This window comes from Petaurus breviceps, unplaced genomic scaffold (genome assembly GCF_028583685.1).
Source record: "Petaurus breviceps papuanus isolate PSGF00001 unplaced genomic scaffold, PetGlider_PUasm1.0 558, whole genome shotgun sequence".
NCBI lineage: Eukaryota > Metazoa > Chordata > Mammalia > Diprotodontia > Petauridae > Petaurus > Petaurus breviceps.
In genome coordinates, this window is record NW_027186376.1 from 2,127,545 (window position 1) to 2,143,815 (window position 16,271).

General features: G+C 34.3%; 1 protein-coding gene across 4 annotated transcripts in view; it reads left to right on the plus strand.

The window, feature by feature from the left end:
* Nucleotides 1–16,271, plus strand: part of SLC2A13 (solute carrier family 2 member 13) — a 215,003-nt gene that overhangs the window by 45,414 nt on the left and 153,318 nt on the right. For all 4 annotated transcript variants that reach the window (XM_069102895.1, XM_069102893.1, XM_069102894.1 and 1 more), the window contains exon 3: nucleotides 11,170–11,378. In XM_069102895.1, coding sequence (XP_068958996.1) covers nucleotides 11,170–11,378 — 209 coding nt within the window. The remainder of the gene's footprint in view (nucleotides 1–11,169; nucleotides 11,379–16,271) is intronic.

The following is a 16,271-nucleotide window of genomic DNA, read 5'->3' on the forward strand; positions in this document are numbered from 1 at the left end:
ACCTTCACAGATATGATTACTGTGTCTTTCAGTCCATCCTATTTTTTCTTTTAAAGTTTTTTTACCTCATCTTTTAAAAAAATTAATATATTTTTAGTTTCAGCATTCAGTTCCACCACTTTTAAATTTTCTCTACCTTCCTCCCCTGCCACTTCCCCAAGACTGTGTACAATCCAATATAGGCTCTATATATACATTCCTATTAAACATATTTTAACATTATTCATGTTGTATAGATGAATTAGAATGAATGGGGGGAACCATGAGAAAGAAAAAACCCAAAACAAAACAAATAAAAAAGAGAACAAATCATATGCTTTGATTTGTATTCAGATTCCATAGTTCATTCTGTAGATGTGGAGGGCATTTACTATCATGAATCTTTTGGAATTGTTTTAGATTCTTGTATTGCTGAGAAGAGCTAAGTCTATCAAAGCCAGTCATTGCACACCATGACTGTTTCTGTGTACAGTGTTCTCCTGGTTTTTCACTCAGCAGCAGTTCATGTAAGTCCAGGTTTTTCTGAAGTCCACCTGTTTATCATTTCTTATAGCACAATAGTATTCCACTACATTCTTATACCAAAACTTGTTCAGCCATGCTTTAATTGATGGGCATCCCCTCAATTTCCAGTTCTTGACCACTACAAAAAGAACTGCTATAAATATTTTTGTACATGTGGATATTTTTCCCATTTTTATGGCCTCCAGGATACAGCCATAGAAATGGTATTGCTGGGTCAAAGGGTATGCACATTTTATAGCCCTTTTGGTATAGGTCCAAATTACTCTCCAGAATGGTTGGATGAGTTCACAACTCCACCGTGCCTTAGTGTTTTAACTTCCCCACATCTTCTCTAACATATAAATTATTTTCTTGTTTTGTTACATTAGTCAATCTGATAGGTGTGATGTGTTATGTCAGAATTGTTTTGATTTGCATTTCTCTAATCAATAGTGATTTAGAGCATTTTTTCATATAACTATAGATAGCTTTGATTTCTTCCTCTGAAAAATAGTTCGTATCGTTCTATTTATCAACTGGGGAATGACTTCTATTCTTATAAATTTGACTCAGTTCTCTCTATATTTTAGAAATGAGGCTTTTGGGGCGACTAGGTGGTGCAGTGAGTAAAGTGCCAGCCCTGGAGTCAGGAGGACCTGAGTTCGGTTCTGGCCTCAGACACTTAACACCCACACACACAAAAAACTAGCTGTGTAACCTTGGGCAAGTTACTTAACCCCAATTGCCCTCCAAAAAGAAAAAAAAGAAATGAGGCTTTTATCTGAGATTGGTTATAAAAATTCTTTCCCAATTTTCTGCTTCTTTCCTGATCTTTGTTGCATTGGCTTGGTTTGTGCAAAAACTTTTCAATTTAATGTAATCAAAATTATCCATTTTGCATTTCATAATGTTTTCTATCTCCTGTTTGGTCATAAATCCCTCCATTCTCCATAAATATGACAGATAAACTAGTTCTTGTTCTCCTAATTTGCTTATGGTATCAGTCTTTATATCTAAATCATGTACCCATTTGGACTTTATTTTGGTATATAGTGTCAGGTGTTGGTCTATGCCCAATTTCTGTCATATTATCTTCCAATTTCCCTGTTTTTTGTGAAATAGTGTGTTCTCATCCTAGAAGCTGAAGTCTTTGGGTATATCAAATAGTAGATTACTGTAATTATTCACTGCTGTGTCTTATGTACCTAAGCTATTTGCTGATCTACCCATCTGATTCTTAGCCAGTACCAAGTAGTTTTGGTAGTTACTGCTTTACAATACAATTTAAGATCTGGTATTCCCAGGCCACCTTCTCTAGCACTTCCTTTCATTAATCCACTTGATATTCTGATCCTTTTGTTCTTCCAGATGAATTTTGACATTGTTTTTTCTAGCCCTATCAAAATGTTTTTTGGTAATTTGTTTTGGCAGGTAGACTCCCAAATATTTTATAATGTGTACAGTAACTTTAAGTGGAATTTCTCTTTCTGTCTCTTGCTGTTGGGCTTCATTAGTAATATATAGAAATGCCAGTGATTTATGTGGGTTTACTTTATATCTTGCGACTTTGCTAAAGTTGTTTATTATTTCAAATAGTTTTTTTACTTGATTCTCTAGGATTCTCCAAGTATACTATCATGTCATCTGAAAAGAGTGATAGCTTTGTTTCTTCTTTGCCAATTCTAGTTCCTTCAATTTCTTTTCTTTTGCGATTGCTAAAGCTAATATTTCTGTAATATTTCTATATCATATTGAATAACAGTGGTGATATTGGATATACTTGTTACAGCCTAGATCTTATTGGAAATGCTTCTAATTTATCCCCATTATATATAATGCTTGTTGATGGTTTTAGGTACATGCTACTTATTTTAAGAAAGACCCCACTTATTCTTAGACTCTCAAGTGATTTTAGTGGGAATGTGTGTTGTTGTATTTTGTCAAAAAAAACTTTCTGCATCTATTGAGATAGTAGTATGGTATCTGTTAGTTTTGTTATTGATATGATCAATTATGCTGATATTTTTTCCTAATGTTGAACCAGCTCTCCATTCCTGGTATAAATCACACCTCATCAAAGTTTATTATTCTCATGATAAGTTGCTGTGATCCTTTTGCTAATATTTTGTTTAAAATTTTTTGCATCTATATTCATTAGGGAAATTGGTCTATAATTTGATTATATTAAATTAAAAAGTTTTTTGCATAGACAAAGCTAATGCAATCAAGATTAGAAGGGAAGCAGAAATCTGGGAAACAATTTGTTCAGCTAGTGTCTCTGATAAAGGCCTCATTTCTAACATATATAAAGAACTGAGTCAAATTTACAAGAATAAAAGACATTCCCCAATTCATAAATGGTCAAAGGATATGAACAGACAGTTTTAAGAGAAAGAAATTAAATCTATCTAGATTCATATGAAAAAATGTTCTAAATCGCTATTGATTAGAGAGATGGAAATAAAAACAACTTTGAGGTACCAAATAACACCTCTCAGATTCCCTAACAGAGAAAAACAGAGAAATGATAAATGTTGGAGAGGATGTGGGAATGTTGGAACACTAATTCATTGTTGGTGGAATTCTGGAGACCAATTTGGAACTATGCCCAAAGGGCTATTAAAATGTGCACACCCTTTTATCCAGTAATACCAATTCTGTGGCTGTATCCCAAAGAGATCATGAGAATGGAAAAAAGACTCACATGTACTAAAATATTTATAGCAGCTCTTTTTGTGATGTCTAGGAACTGGAAATCAAGGATATACCCATCAAGTCATGGTATATGAATGTAATTGAATACTGTTATGCTATAAGAAATGATGAACAGGTGGATTTCAGAGAAACATAGAAAGACTTATGTAAACTGATGCTGAGTGAGGGGAGCAGAACTAGGAGAATATTGTGCACAGTAACAGGTTTCTCTTGCTTTGCCCTGCTTGGATCTGGGTTGCAGTCTTGGGTGGCAGTCCTGGGTGAGGAGGAACACTGGTGTGACAGAGCTTGTGGCAGCTGTGGAGAAGGAGCCCTCCTCACAGTTCTGAGGCAGGTGCCTAGAAATAGATCTGACAACAGCTGTGCAAAACCCCAGAAATTTGGGACACAGTACTCTCCACTCTGGAAGCAGAGTTCTACCATGGTAAAGAGCTCAAAAGTCAAGCAATTGACTGGGAAAATGAAACAAACAGAAGAAAAGAAATCAGATTATAGAATCCTTCTGTGGTGATAAAGAAGATCAAAATATAGAACCAGAAGAAGACGACAAAGTAAAAACTCCTGCATCAAAAACCTCCAAGAAAAATATGAATTGGTTGTAGGCCATGGAGGAGCTCAAAAAGGATTTTGAAAATCAAGTAAGAGAAGTAGAGGAAAAATTGGGAAGAGAAATGAGAGTGATGCAAGAAAATCATGAAAAACAAGTCAACAGTTTACTAAAGGAAACCCCCCAAAATACTAAAGAAAATAACACCTTAAAACTGGACTAACTCAAATGGCAAAAGAGGTCCAAAAAGCCAATGAGGAGAAGAATGCCTTAAAAAGAAAAACTGGCCAGATGGAAAAGGAAGCTCAAAAACTCACTGCAGAAAATAATTCCTTCAAAATTAGAATGGAGTAAATGGAAGTTAATGACTTTATGAGAAATCAAGATATTATAAAACAGATCCAAAAGAATGAAAAAATAGAAGACAATATAGACAATAGAAGGCAATCATATTGGAATATCCAGGAGAGAGAATTTAAAAATTATTGGACTACCTGAAAGCCATGATCATAAAAAGAGCCTAGATATCGTTCCTCAAGAAATTATCAAGGAAAACTTCCATGATATTCTAGAACCAGAGGATAAAATAGAAATTGAAAGAATCTACCAATTACCTCTTGAAAAAAGAAAACTCCTAGGAATATTATAGCCAAATTCCAGAGTTTCTAAGTCAAGCAGAAAATATTACAAGCAGTCAGGAAGAAACAATTTGAGTATTGTGGAAACACAATCAGGATAACACAAGACCTAGCAGCTTTTACCTTAAGGGGCTTGGACTATAATATTCCAGAGATCAAAGGAGTTAGGATTAAAACTAAGAATTACTTACCCAGCAAAATTGAGTATAATACTTCAGGGGAAAATATGAATATTCGGTGAAATAGAGGACTTTTAAGCAATTTTGATGAAAAGACCAGAGCTGAACAGAAAATTTGACTATCAAATACAAGAATCAAGAGAAATATGAAAAGGTAAACAGGAAAGAGAAATCATAAAGAACTTATTAAAGTTGAACTGTTTATGTTCCTACATGGAAAGATGATATTTGTAACTCATGAGACTTTTCTCATTATTAGAATAGTTGAAGGGAATATGAGTGTGTGTATGTTATGTAAGTGTATGTGTATATATACATGTATATATATGTGTATATATACATATATGTATTTATAGGTGTGTATCTATGTCCCTGTGTGTATATGTAAGTATATGTATATATAGAGGGCACAGAGTGAGTTAAATATGAAGGGATGATATCCATAAAATAAAATTAAGAGGTGAGAGACGAATATATTGGAAGAAGGAGAAAACAAGAGACAGAATAGGGTAAATTATCTTACATAAAAGCAGCAAGAGAAAGCGGTTACAATGGAGAGGAAGAGCAAGGAGGTGAAAGGAAATGAGTAAACCTTAACATACACGCTCAATTGGATATCTTACCCTACAGTAGGGTATCTTACCCTAACGTAAGAGGGAAGGGAGTAAGAAGGGGGATGATAGAAGGGACGACAGAATGGAGGAGGGAGGAGTCAAAAGCAAACACTTTTGGAAAGGGACAGTCTCAATTTGTAACCTGTATCTGTCATTTCTCTGTCAATATATGTTTCATCATGAATCCTCTGGGATTATATTTGGTAATTACATCAAACAAGGTAATTAAGTCTTTAACACTTTATGATATTATTATTGTATAAAATACTCTCGTCATTGTTTTCACTTTACTCTGTGTCAGTTTATACAATTCTTCCAAAGCTCCTTTGAAACTGTCTCCTTCATTATTTCTTATAGCACAAGAGTATTCCATTACATTCATATTCCATAATTTGCATAGCTTTTTTCCAATTGGTGGGTGCTTCCTTGCTTTCCATCTCTTTGTCATCTCAAAAAGTGCTGTTATAAATATTTGTGTACATATTGATCCTTTTCACTTTCCTTTGATCTCATAAGAGTATAAATTTAATAGTCTAGGTTACCTTGGGGCATAGTATCAATTTTTTTATCCAGAATAACTACTCCAGTTCACAGTTCAACCTGAAGTACCTGTTTTTACACAGCCTCTCCACCATTTGTCATTTTCTTTTCTTCATGTCAGTTTTGCAATGAGTTTTAGCAGGTTTCTCTAATTTGCATTTCTGGATTAATAATTTGGAGCATTTTTATCATATGCTAGGTATTAGGTAAACTTGAATTTCTTCCTCTGAAAACTGTCCTTTTATTTCCTTTGTCTATTTATCAATTGGAGAATGCTACTTGTACTTAGAAGTTACAATTAGTACCCTGTATTTCTTAGAAATGGGACCTTTATTAGAAAATCTTACTGGAAAGATTCTTTTTTAATGGTGGTTAACCTGCTTCTCCAGATTTTGGGCCTTGAAGCATGTGGTTGGGCCCAATAAGATACAACATTGAGTTTATTTGTTCCAAAACTAATTTTGTGTAATCGATTGTCCATTTTACCTTCTATGTTCCTTACCATTTTTGTTCATGAGTTGTTCTCCTATCCAGAAATGATTTGTTTATGATTTCAAACTTTATGTTGAAGTCTTACACTGATTTACAGCTTATCTTGGTATAGGGCATGAAATGCTGATTAATACCTTGTTTCTTCCAGAATTCATTCCAGTTTTCCTAGCAATTTTGATGGAGTAGTCCATTCTTGGGATCTTTGGTTTTATCAAACATTAGGATACTCTAATTGTTTATATTGTATACCTAGTCTGTTCCATTGATTGATTGCATTTTTATGAATCCATACCAAATTATTTTGATGACTATTTTTTCAGAGTATTATTTAAGATCTGATTTTGCTAGGTCCCTTTCCTTCCTATCTTCCCCCCACAGTTACTTTTGATAATCTTGATCTTTTTTCTCTTTGGATATGTTATATTTTTCTGTCTCTATAAAGTAATACTATGTTAGTTTGATTGGTATGACACTAAATAAGTAAATTAATTTAGGTAATTTTATTGTTTTATTACATCATTATTGCAATTAATATTTCTCCAATTATTTACATCCATTTTTATTTGCATAAAGAATGCTTTGTAATTGTGCTCATATGCTTCCTGTGTATGTCCTGGCAAGTAAACTCCCTAACACTTTATATTATATAGTTATTTTAAGTGGAGTTTCTCTTTTTCTCCCTACTGAACTTTGTTGGTAATATATTGAAATGTTGATTTCTGTGAGTTTATTTTATATCCTGAAACTTTGCTGAAGTTGTTCATTCTTTCAATTTTTTTTGTTTATTCTAGGTCAATTTAAGTAAACCATCATATCATCTGAAAGAAAGTGATAATTTTGATTCCTTTATTCCTATGCTTATTCCTTCAATTTTTCTTATCTTTTTGCTGTAGCTAGACTTTGTAGTATGATATGGAATAGTAGTGGTGATAAGAAGCAAACTTTTGCTTTACTCCTGATATTGAAAATATTTGTTCGTTTATGATATAGATAATGCTGGCTTTCAATTTTAGATAGCTTCTCCTTATATTAAGAAAAGATTTATTTATTCCTATGATTTCTAGTTTTTTAAACATCATTGGATGTTATATCTTGTTAAAAAAACTTTTCCCTGAATTTCTTGATATAATTATATGATATTTTTTGTTTTATTATATCTAATATGGTCAATTATGTTTATGGTTTTCCTGATGTTGAACCTCCTCTTCATTCTTGGTATAATTTTGACCTAGTTACAGTGTATTCTTTTCATGATGTTCACTTTATTTAAAATTTTTATATCAATATTCACTATGGATATTGGTCCATAATTTTCCCTCTCTTTTCTAACTCTTTCTAGTTTAGGCATTAAGTCCAGATTTATATCATAGAAGGAGTTTGGTAGAGTCACTCCTTTTTCCCATTTTTCAAATAGTTTATTTAATATTGGAATGGATTGTTCTTTAAATATGTCATAGAATTTGCTTATTTGGATGAAGTTCTTTCTTTGGGCATTGTTTCATAGCTTGTTCAATTTCTTTTTCTGAGACTGGGCTTTTTATTAATATGAACAATGTATATTTTATCAACATTAATTCATTTAATTCATATTATAACTTTTATTTGCTTATAATTAAGTTAAATAATGTTTGATAACTTTTAAAATTCTTCACTGGCCATATATTCACTTTTATTCATTTTGATGTTGGTAATTTGGCTTTCCTTTTTTTTTTTAAACCAAGTTGGCTAATGATTTATCTCTTTTTTTTTTCTTCAAAAATATTTTTCATTTTCTTGGAATTTGCCTCTTTCATTTTTGATACTTACAATTGAATTTTCCTCTCCCTCTTTTTAATCAGTTATTTGTTGTTTATTCAGTGTTTAGGGTTAGTATGACACTTGAGGAATTGATTGCATCATTGTACATATACAGATATTTTTTATGTAATATGGAAATTCACAACTGTTTATATATATATATATATGTAGACAAAATCAGGTCCTCTGGAAATGTGATACATGGGGCCATGCTGTAGAGCCCTAATGAAAGGGGGCACAAAGGCAATGCATCAATAAAGAATTACTACTGTATGGTATTTTGTAGCCAGAAGTGTTGTCTTCTGGACCTACAGGAACTTATAGTACCTACATACAAGGCAGTACGTGGTGGGGTACTGTGGGGTACTGGCTCTGTTTGACAGTAACTACTAAGACTATTTAAGTCATATCCAGCATCACATGCAAACAACAACGGGGTTTAACCAATAGCCACACTGTACTATTCCCCATTTCTAACTTTAAGCAGAGACTAGAGTGTGTTCACAGGATTTACATTTCTGTAGTTCAATCACTAATCAGAGGAAGAATTTGACCTATCTGAAAAGCGTGTCATAGGTAATCCCTTAACCACTGTCATGTTCTTTTGATGGCAGCACATTAAAAGACTTTGAAATTGCAGCTCCTTCTGGATTTCCCAAAGAGTATCTGCTCTCTTCTTTAAATGGCTTTCCTTCTCTGGATTCAGGTTTACATTCACCACATCTGAAATGCCATTCTGCCCCAAGATACATGGGACACTAAGGAAGACATCCTCATCAATGCCATATAGGCCCTTAATCACGGTGGAAATTGGATGCACTCTCCCAAGATTCTTCATAATGCTTTCTGACAGATCTGCCATGGACAAGCCAATGGCGCAGGACGTGGAGCCCTTCAGCTTGACCGCCTCATAAGCACTTTCAACCAACTGTTTATGAACATCTTTCCAATTCTTTGAACCAGCATCAGTTCCTGATTGAGCATGAAGACTCTTAGAGACACACTGGCAAGATTCACACCACTCCACACAGGAACACTGGAGTCTTCATGTTCCCCAAGGACCCATCCATGACAACGTGAAGAATGGACACCAAGTCTCTCCCCATTAGGCAATGGAGTTCAGATTGCAGCCACTTCCAATAACATGGTTTTTAGGAAAGCCGCTTTAGCTTCCAGGCCATATACATCAAAATATCCACTGGATTGGAAACAATAAGCAGCTTGCAGTTAGGACTGCATTTAACAATATTGGGAATGATGAATTTAAAGATATTCACATTACGCTGGCCCAAATGAAGACAACTTTCTCCCTCCTGTTGACGTGCCCCAGCTGTAACAATGATCAGTTCTGAATTTGCAGTTACTCTAGTCTTTGCCAGAAACAAGCTTTGGCGTTTTGAGAAGGCCGCCATGTTGGAGATCCAACATCCCTCCCTTTACTTTGTCTTCTATTACATCAAAGAAGGCAAGTTCATCAGCCAGATCCTTCACTAAGATGCTGATGGCACATGCCATGCCACCTGCACCAACCCCAACAGCAGTGATCTTGTTCTGGGGGACCTTCCTTCAGGAGATTCCAAATCAGCTGATCCTTAACAGTAGATGCCATTGTGGGGGGATGTTGAGGTTGCTGGTCAGGCTGTGAAAGTCCCGAGTTATACATGAGATTGCTGCTCTCAGCCTCCTCATCTCTCTTTTTTTAAAGGGACACTGAGGTAACAGAATGGATAGAGTGGGGGCCTGGAGTCAGGCAGACTTGAGTTTCACTTTGACTGCAGATACTTACTGGCTGTGTGACCTTGGGCAACCTCAATTTGCCCAATAGGAATTAGAATAATAGGAATAAATAATAGAAATAATAATAATAATATTATTAGGAATAATAATAATATAAAATAGCACCTACTTTGCAGGGCTGTTGTGAGTATCAAATGAAATAATATTTCCAAAGTACTTAGCATAAAATGTTAGCTATTATTATTAGTTTCTAAAAATAAAATTGGGTAATTCTTTATCTTTTTTTTTTTTGCTTTTTGGAGGGGGAAGACAGTGTAATTGAGGTTAAGTGACTTGCTCAAGGGCACACGGCTAGTAAGTATTAAGTGTCTGAGGCTGGATTTGAACTCAGGTCCTCCTGACTCCAGAGCCGGTGCTCTATTCACTGCACCACCTAGCCATCCCATCTATTTTATTTTTTAAAAAACAAGTCCTAGTTTTTAAAATTTTGTGTGTGTGGGGAGTAGTTTCCTTTTCAATTATGTTAGTCTTCACTTGATTTTCAAGATTGTTATGGTGTTTAATTGGATCTTTAAAATGCTTGTTTTCTCATTGTTTTAGTTTGCATTCCGAATATACTGATCTATTCTTTCTCTCTTTTATGTGTTTAATATTTCTCCTTTTCTACTGTTGCATGGGAGGTTTTTGGGCTCTAATACTTGGTCAGTTTCTATAAAGGATACATACACACACATTTACAGGTACGTCCTCATTTAGCCTGCATGATTCGAGGTGTGAAGTGATCCTAGCTAGGCCCCATCACCGTGTCCACCGGCCTCTTTGTCTATCTCTCTGTGTTGACCTGGGCTTGGATAAATGACTCACTGTGATTTGTTTTCTTGGATTTTCTCCTTTGAACTTGGACTGGCACTTTTTTCTAGATCTTTGTACAGTAGTTGTAGGGGAGAGCCAGGCTGTACTACTTTCTGTTTCTCTGCCATCTTGACTTGTCACCTGTTTTTCAGAATGATATAACAGCATTAAATATTATTGGTTTCAGGGACATATTTCTATACTTTGAGCTCTTTGTGACTTTGTCTGGTACAGATGACACCATTGTGTCTTTCTAATTATGAGTCTTTCTGAAATAAGGCTGGCACTCAAATGGTAGAAAAAGTCGCTAACTGTTCTTGATTTTCATTTATCTTTTAGCAGTTCCTAGTGCTTGTGATGTACAATCATAGTCTTGAAGAACCCAGTGACACCTCTCTCATATAGGGCAGAATATTGTAGTAGACCCATAACATGCAGAAAATAAATCTATTTTAGATTCATTTGAAAATTTCTTCAGTGTAACCAACATAATTATTTTATGATTTTTTTGCTAATGACATTAGATGTCATAAAGCTCTATTTCTTTTTGGTAGGTATATGTTGGGCCTTTCAGCTATCCCAGCAATAATACAGTTCCTTGGATTTCTCTTTCTACCGGAAAGCCCAAGATGGCTCATTCAGAAAGGACAGACGCAGAAAGCTCGGAGAATTTTGTCACAGATCCGAGGGAACCAGACAATTGATGAGGAATATGATAGTATCAAAAACAATATTGAAGAGGAGGAAAAAGAAGTTGGTTCAGGTATGTTGGTTTTACAGTTGTATTTTTTGCATAAAAAGAACATAAAGTGATTTCATTCTTAAATTGTGTTCTTTAGTAATGTGGTATCTCTAAATTACATGGTATATAGCTTTCCACAAGATCTAAGATAATAGAATTATAGAGCTAGACCCCAAAGCAATGCTGACAGTCAGTCATTTTTCGGTAATGTTTTACTCTTTGTGACCTCACCAGGGAATTTTCTTGGCAAAGCATACTGGGGTGGCTTGCCATTTCTTTTTCCAGAGTATTTTACAGATGAGGAAACTGAGGCAAACAGAATTAAGTGAGTGATCTACTGTCACATAGCTAGTAAGTATCTGAGGCCAGCTATGAACTTGGGAAGATGCCTTCCTGACTCCAGGTCCAGCATTTTGTCCACTGTGCCACCTTGTTGCCTTAAATTAGACCTGTGAAGTCATCTACTCTAACCTTCTGAATTCACAGATAAGGAAATTGATACCTAGATAGCACTAATTATTAGCCTAGCTCACACAACTTGTTCTTCAGACTACAAATCCAGCCTCTTTCCCACTAAATATAGAGCCAAGCCCAAACAAATGATTAATTTGAATAACAACTCATTCACGCTTTACTGTTTGTGAAGAGTTTTATATGTATATTATATGCTATCTAGAACTTCATCCGATTCCATATTAATCATTGTAGTTAAAAGTTAATTGGGTATTTTATATTTAAATTAACTTCCATAGTAACATTTATATGCCATAAGAATTACTTTGTGTATTAGATATTATTTTAATTTCAATTTTATTTTTAAATTATAGCATGATAATATTCCATCACAATCATATACCATAACTTGTTCAGTGATTCTTCAATTTATGGGCATCACTTCAGTTTCCAGTTTGTTGCCACCACAAAAGGAGCTGTTATAAATATTTTTGTACATATAGCTCCTTTTTTTCTTTAATATCTTTGGAATGCAGATCTAGTAGTGGTATTTCTGGGTCAAACAGTATGCACAGTTTTATATGTCTTTGGGCATAGTTCCAAATGCCTCTCTAGAATGGTTGGATAAGTTCACAACTATCCCAAGAGTGCATCAGTGTCCCAATTTTCCCATGTCCTTTCCAACATTTATCCTTTTCCTTTTCTGTTGCATTAGTCAATCTGATAGTTGTAAGGTGGTGCCTTAGAGTTGTTTAATTTGCATTTTTCTAATCAGTAGTGATTTAGAACATTTTAAAATTGGCTAAACATAGCTTTGATTTCCTCATCTGAAAACTGCCTATTCACATGTTTTGTCAATTTGTTAATTGGGGAATGATTTGTATTTTTATAAATATGACTCATTTCTTTATATATTTGAGAAATGAGAAATTTATCAGAAATACTTGTTAAATTCCCCCCCCCAGTTTTCTGTTTTCCTTATAATTTTGGTTGCATTGATTTTTATTATACAAGAATTTAAAACTTAAAATAATCAAAATTATCTCTTTACATTATGTAATGCTCTAATTCTTCCCTTCTCCATAGATTTGACAGACTTTTCCTAGCTCTTCTAATTTACTTATGTTTTCGCCCCTTATACCTAAATCGTGTACCTATTTTGACCTTATTGTGGTATATGGTGGGAGATGTTGGTCTATACCCTCGTTTGTGACATCTTGTTTTCTACTTTTCCCAGTAGTTTTTATCAAATAATGAGTTTTTGTTCCAAAACCTTAGATTTTTGGGTTTATTATATACTAAGTTACTATGGTCATTTGCTGTAATGTAATGTGTCTCTGTTTTATTCCACTGCACTACCACTCTTTTTCTTAGCTAGTATCAGACTGTTGATGATTACTGCTTTGTAAAACAGTTTAGGGATCTGGTACGGCTAGACCAGATCCTTCATATATTTTTTTTCATTAATTCTTTGATATCTTTGACTTTTTGTTCTTCCAGAGGACTTTTGTTATTATTTTTTTGAGTTCTATAGAATGATTTTTTTGAAAGTTTGAGTGGTATGGCGCTGCATTAATATATTAATTTAAGTAGAATTGTAATTTTTATTATATTGGTTTGACTTATCCATGAATAAGTTTTTTTCAAGTATTTAGATCTGATTTTATTTGTGTAAAAAGTATTTTGTAATTGTGTTCATGTAGTTCCTGGGTTTGTCCTTGGCAGGTAGACTCTCAATTATTTTCTATTGTCCATAGTTATTTTATGTATATTTTTTTGCTTCAAATAGTAATTTGATTTTTCCACAATTTTTTATCAAGAAAATTTTTACCATTCATTTTTACAAGATTTTGAGTTCCAAATTTTTCTCCTTCCCTTTCTCCTACTGTCCTCTCTTCTGAAAAGTGTAGGCAGTAGGATATAATTTATACACATGCTATTGGGTAAAATATATTTCCATATTTATCAAAGTTGTGGAAGAAGAAACAGATCAAAAGCAAAAGAAAAACATGAGAAAGAATGAAGAGAAAAAATATACTTAGATCTGCATTCAGAGTCCATCAGTTCTTTAACTGGATATGGATATCATTTTCCTTCATGCATCCTTTGTATTTGCCTGGAACAATTGTATTGCTAAGAAAAACTGAGTCATTCAGAGTTAATCATCACACAATGTTGCTGATACTGTGTACAGTGTTTCCTGGTTTGTTCATTTCACTTTGTATCAGTTTGCACAAATTTTTCCAGGTTATTCTGAAATGTGCCTGTTCACCATTTCATATAACACAATAGTATTCCATTATATTCATATACCACAGCTTGTTTAGCCACTAACCAGTTGATGGGCATCTCCTTAATTTCCAATATTTTGCCACCATGAATAGAGCTGTTATAAATATTTTTGCACAGACAGGTCCTTTTCCCGTTTTTATGATCTCTTTGGGATACAGACCTAGTAGTGGCCTTACTGGATAAAAGGATATGCACCGTTTGGTTACCCCTTGGTCCTGATTCCAAGTTGCTCTCTATAATCAGTTCTCAATTCCACCAACAGTGTATTAGTGTCCCAATTTTCCCACATTTATCCTTTTCCTTTCTTTTTTTGTCATATTAGCCAATCTGATTGGTGTGAGGTAGAATGTCAGAGCTGTTTTAATTTGCATTTCTCTAATCAAAAGTGATTTAGAACACATCTTCATATGTTTATAAATGTCTTTAATTTCTTCATCTGAAAACTGCCTGTTTATATACTTTGACCATTTCTCAATTGGAGAATGATTTGTATTCTCATAAATTTGACTCAGTTCTCTATATATTTGAGAAATAAGTCCTTTATCAGAGACAGTTGATGTAAAGATTGTTTTCCAGCTTTCTGCTTTCCTTCTAATCTTGGTTGCATTGTTTTGTTTGTACAAAAGCTTTTCAATTTAATATGATCGAAACTATTTTTTCTGCATTTCATAATGCTCTCTTTCTCTTGTTTGGTCATGAATTCTACTCCTCCCCATAGATCTGACATGTAGACTATTCCTTGCTCTCCTAATTTGATTGCTTCATTATCTATGGTGCCTTTTAGCAAGAAGTAGTTTCCTTCCTTGTCTCTTTTAATTAGGTCTGATTTTTGCTTTTATTTTGTCTAAGATCAGGACTGCTGCCCCTGAATTTATTTTTACTTTAGCTGAAGCCTAATAAACTCTGCTCCAGCACCTTACATTTACTCTGTGTATCCCTCTCTGCTTCAAGTATGTTATTTGTAAGCAATATATTGTAGGTCTATGTTTTTTTCCTTTGATCTATTTCTGCATAATTTTGCTAGTCTTAGCTCCTTTACCCTCCAGAATATCATGTTCCATGACTTCCAATCATTCAACATTGATCCTGATTGTGACTTTCCAATATTTGAATTGTCTTTTTCTGGCAACATGTAATATTTTTTCCTTGATCTGATAGTTCTGAAATTTGGCTATAATGTTCCTTGGGCTTTATTTTGGGATCTCTTTCCTGAAGTGGTCAGTGGATTCTTTCAATGCCTATTTTGCCCTCTGATTCTTGATAATGTCTTCATCAGGGCAGTTTTCCTTGATAATTTCTTGAAAGATGCTATCTAGATCTTCCTTAGTGATTCTGATATTGTCTCTTCTTGGTCAGTTGTTTTCCCATTTTTTCATTCTTTTGAATTTGTTTGATTGAGTCAAAATGTCTCATAGAATCATTATTTTCCACTTGCCCATTTCTAACTTTTAAGTTGCTGTTTTCCTCAAGTAGCTTTTGTATTTTCTTTTTTATTTTACCCATTGTATTTTAAGGAATTGTTTTCTTTAGTGTATTTTTGTATTTCCTTTTCCATTTGACCAATTCTACTTTTTAAGCAGTTTTCCAAGCTGTTGACTCTTTATTTTCATAATTCTTCTGCATCATTTTCATTTCTTTTTCCAATTTTTCTTTTACCTCTCTTACATGATTTTAAAGCTCCTTTTTGAGTTCTTCCATGAGATTTTTCTGGGCTTGTGACCACTTCCTTTTTTTTTGTTTGGGATTTTGCCCATAGGTGTTTTGACATTGTTGTTCTCTTTTGAGTGTCTTGGTCTTACCCATCAACATAATAACTTTCTATGGTCAAATTTTTTTGCTCATCCTTTCTTTTTTTTGACCTTTTTCCTTTCTTCTAAATTTGAGCTCTGCACCCAGGGTGGAAGGGGCATTGTTTCATGTTTCTTGTGCCAGTGGCTGCAGACCCTGACTGTTTACCTGGTACAGCCATGATGTTCCCCTGAGACCCATGCAGGACCCTTGTGTCTGGTGTTGTGTTGAGGCAGGGGTATGGGGGGTTGCTGGCTCTGCTGGAGGCTATGAAAGTCTGGCAACTTACCTGGTACTGAGCTGGGGTCTTAGTGGTGGTATTTGGCATGTCTTAAGACCAGGTGGGGTTTTTCTGTGTTTCCCTGGGGCTGCACTGAGGCA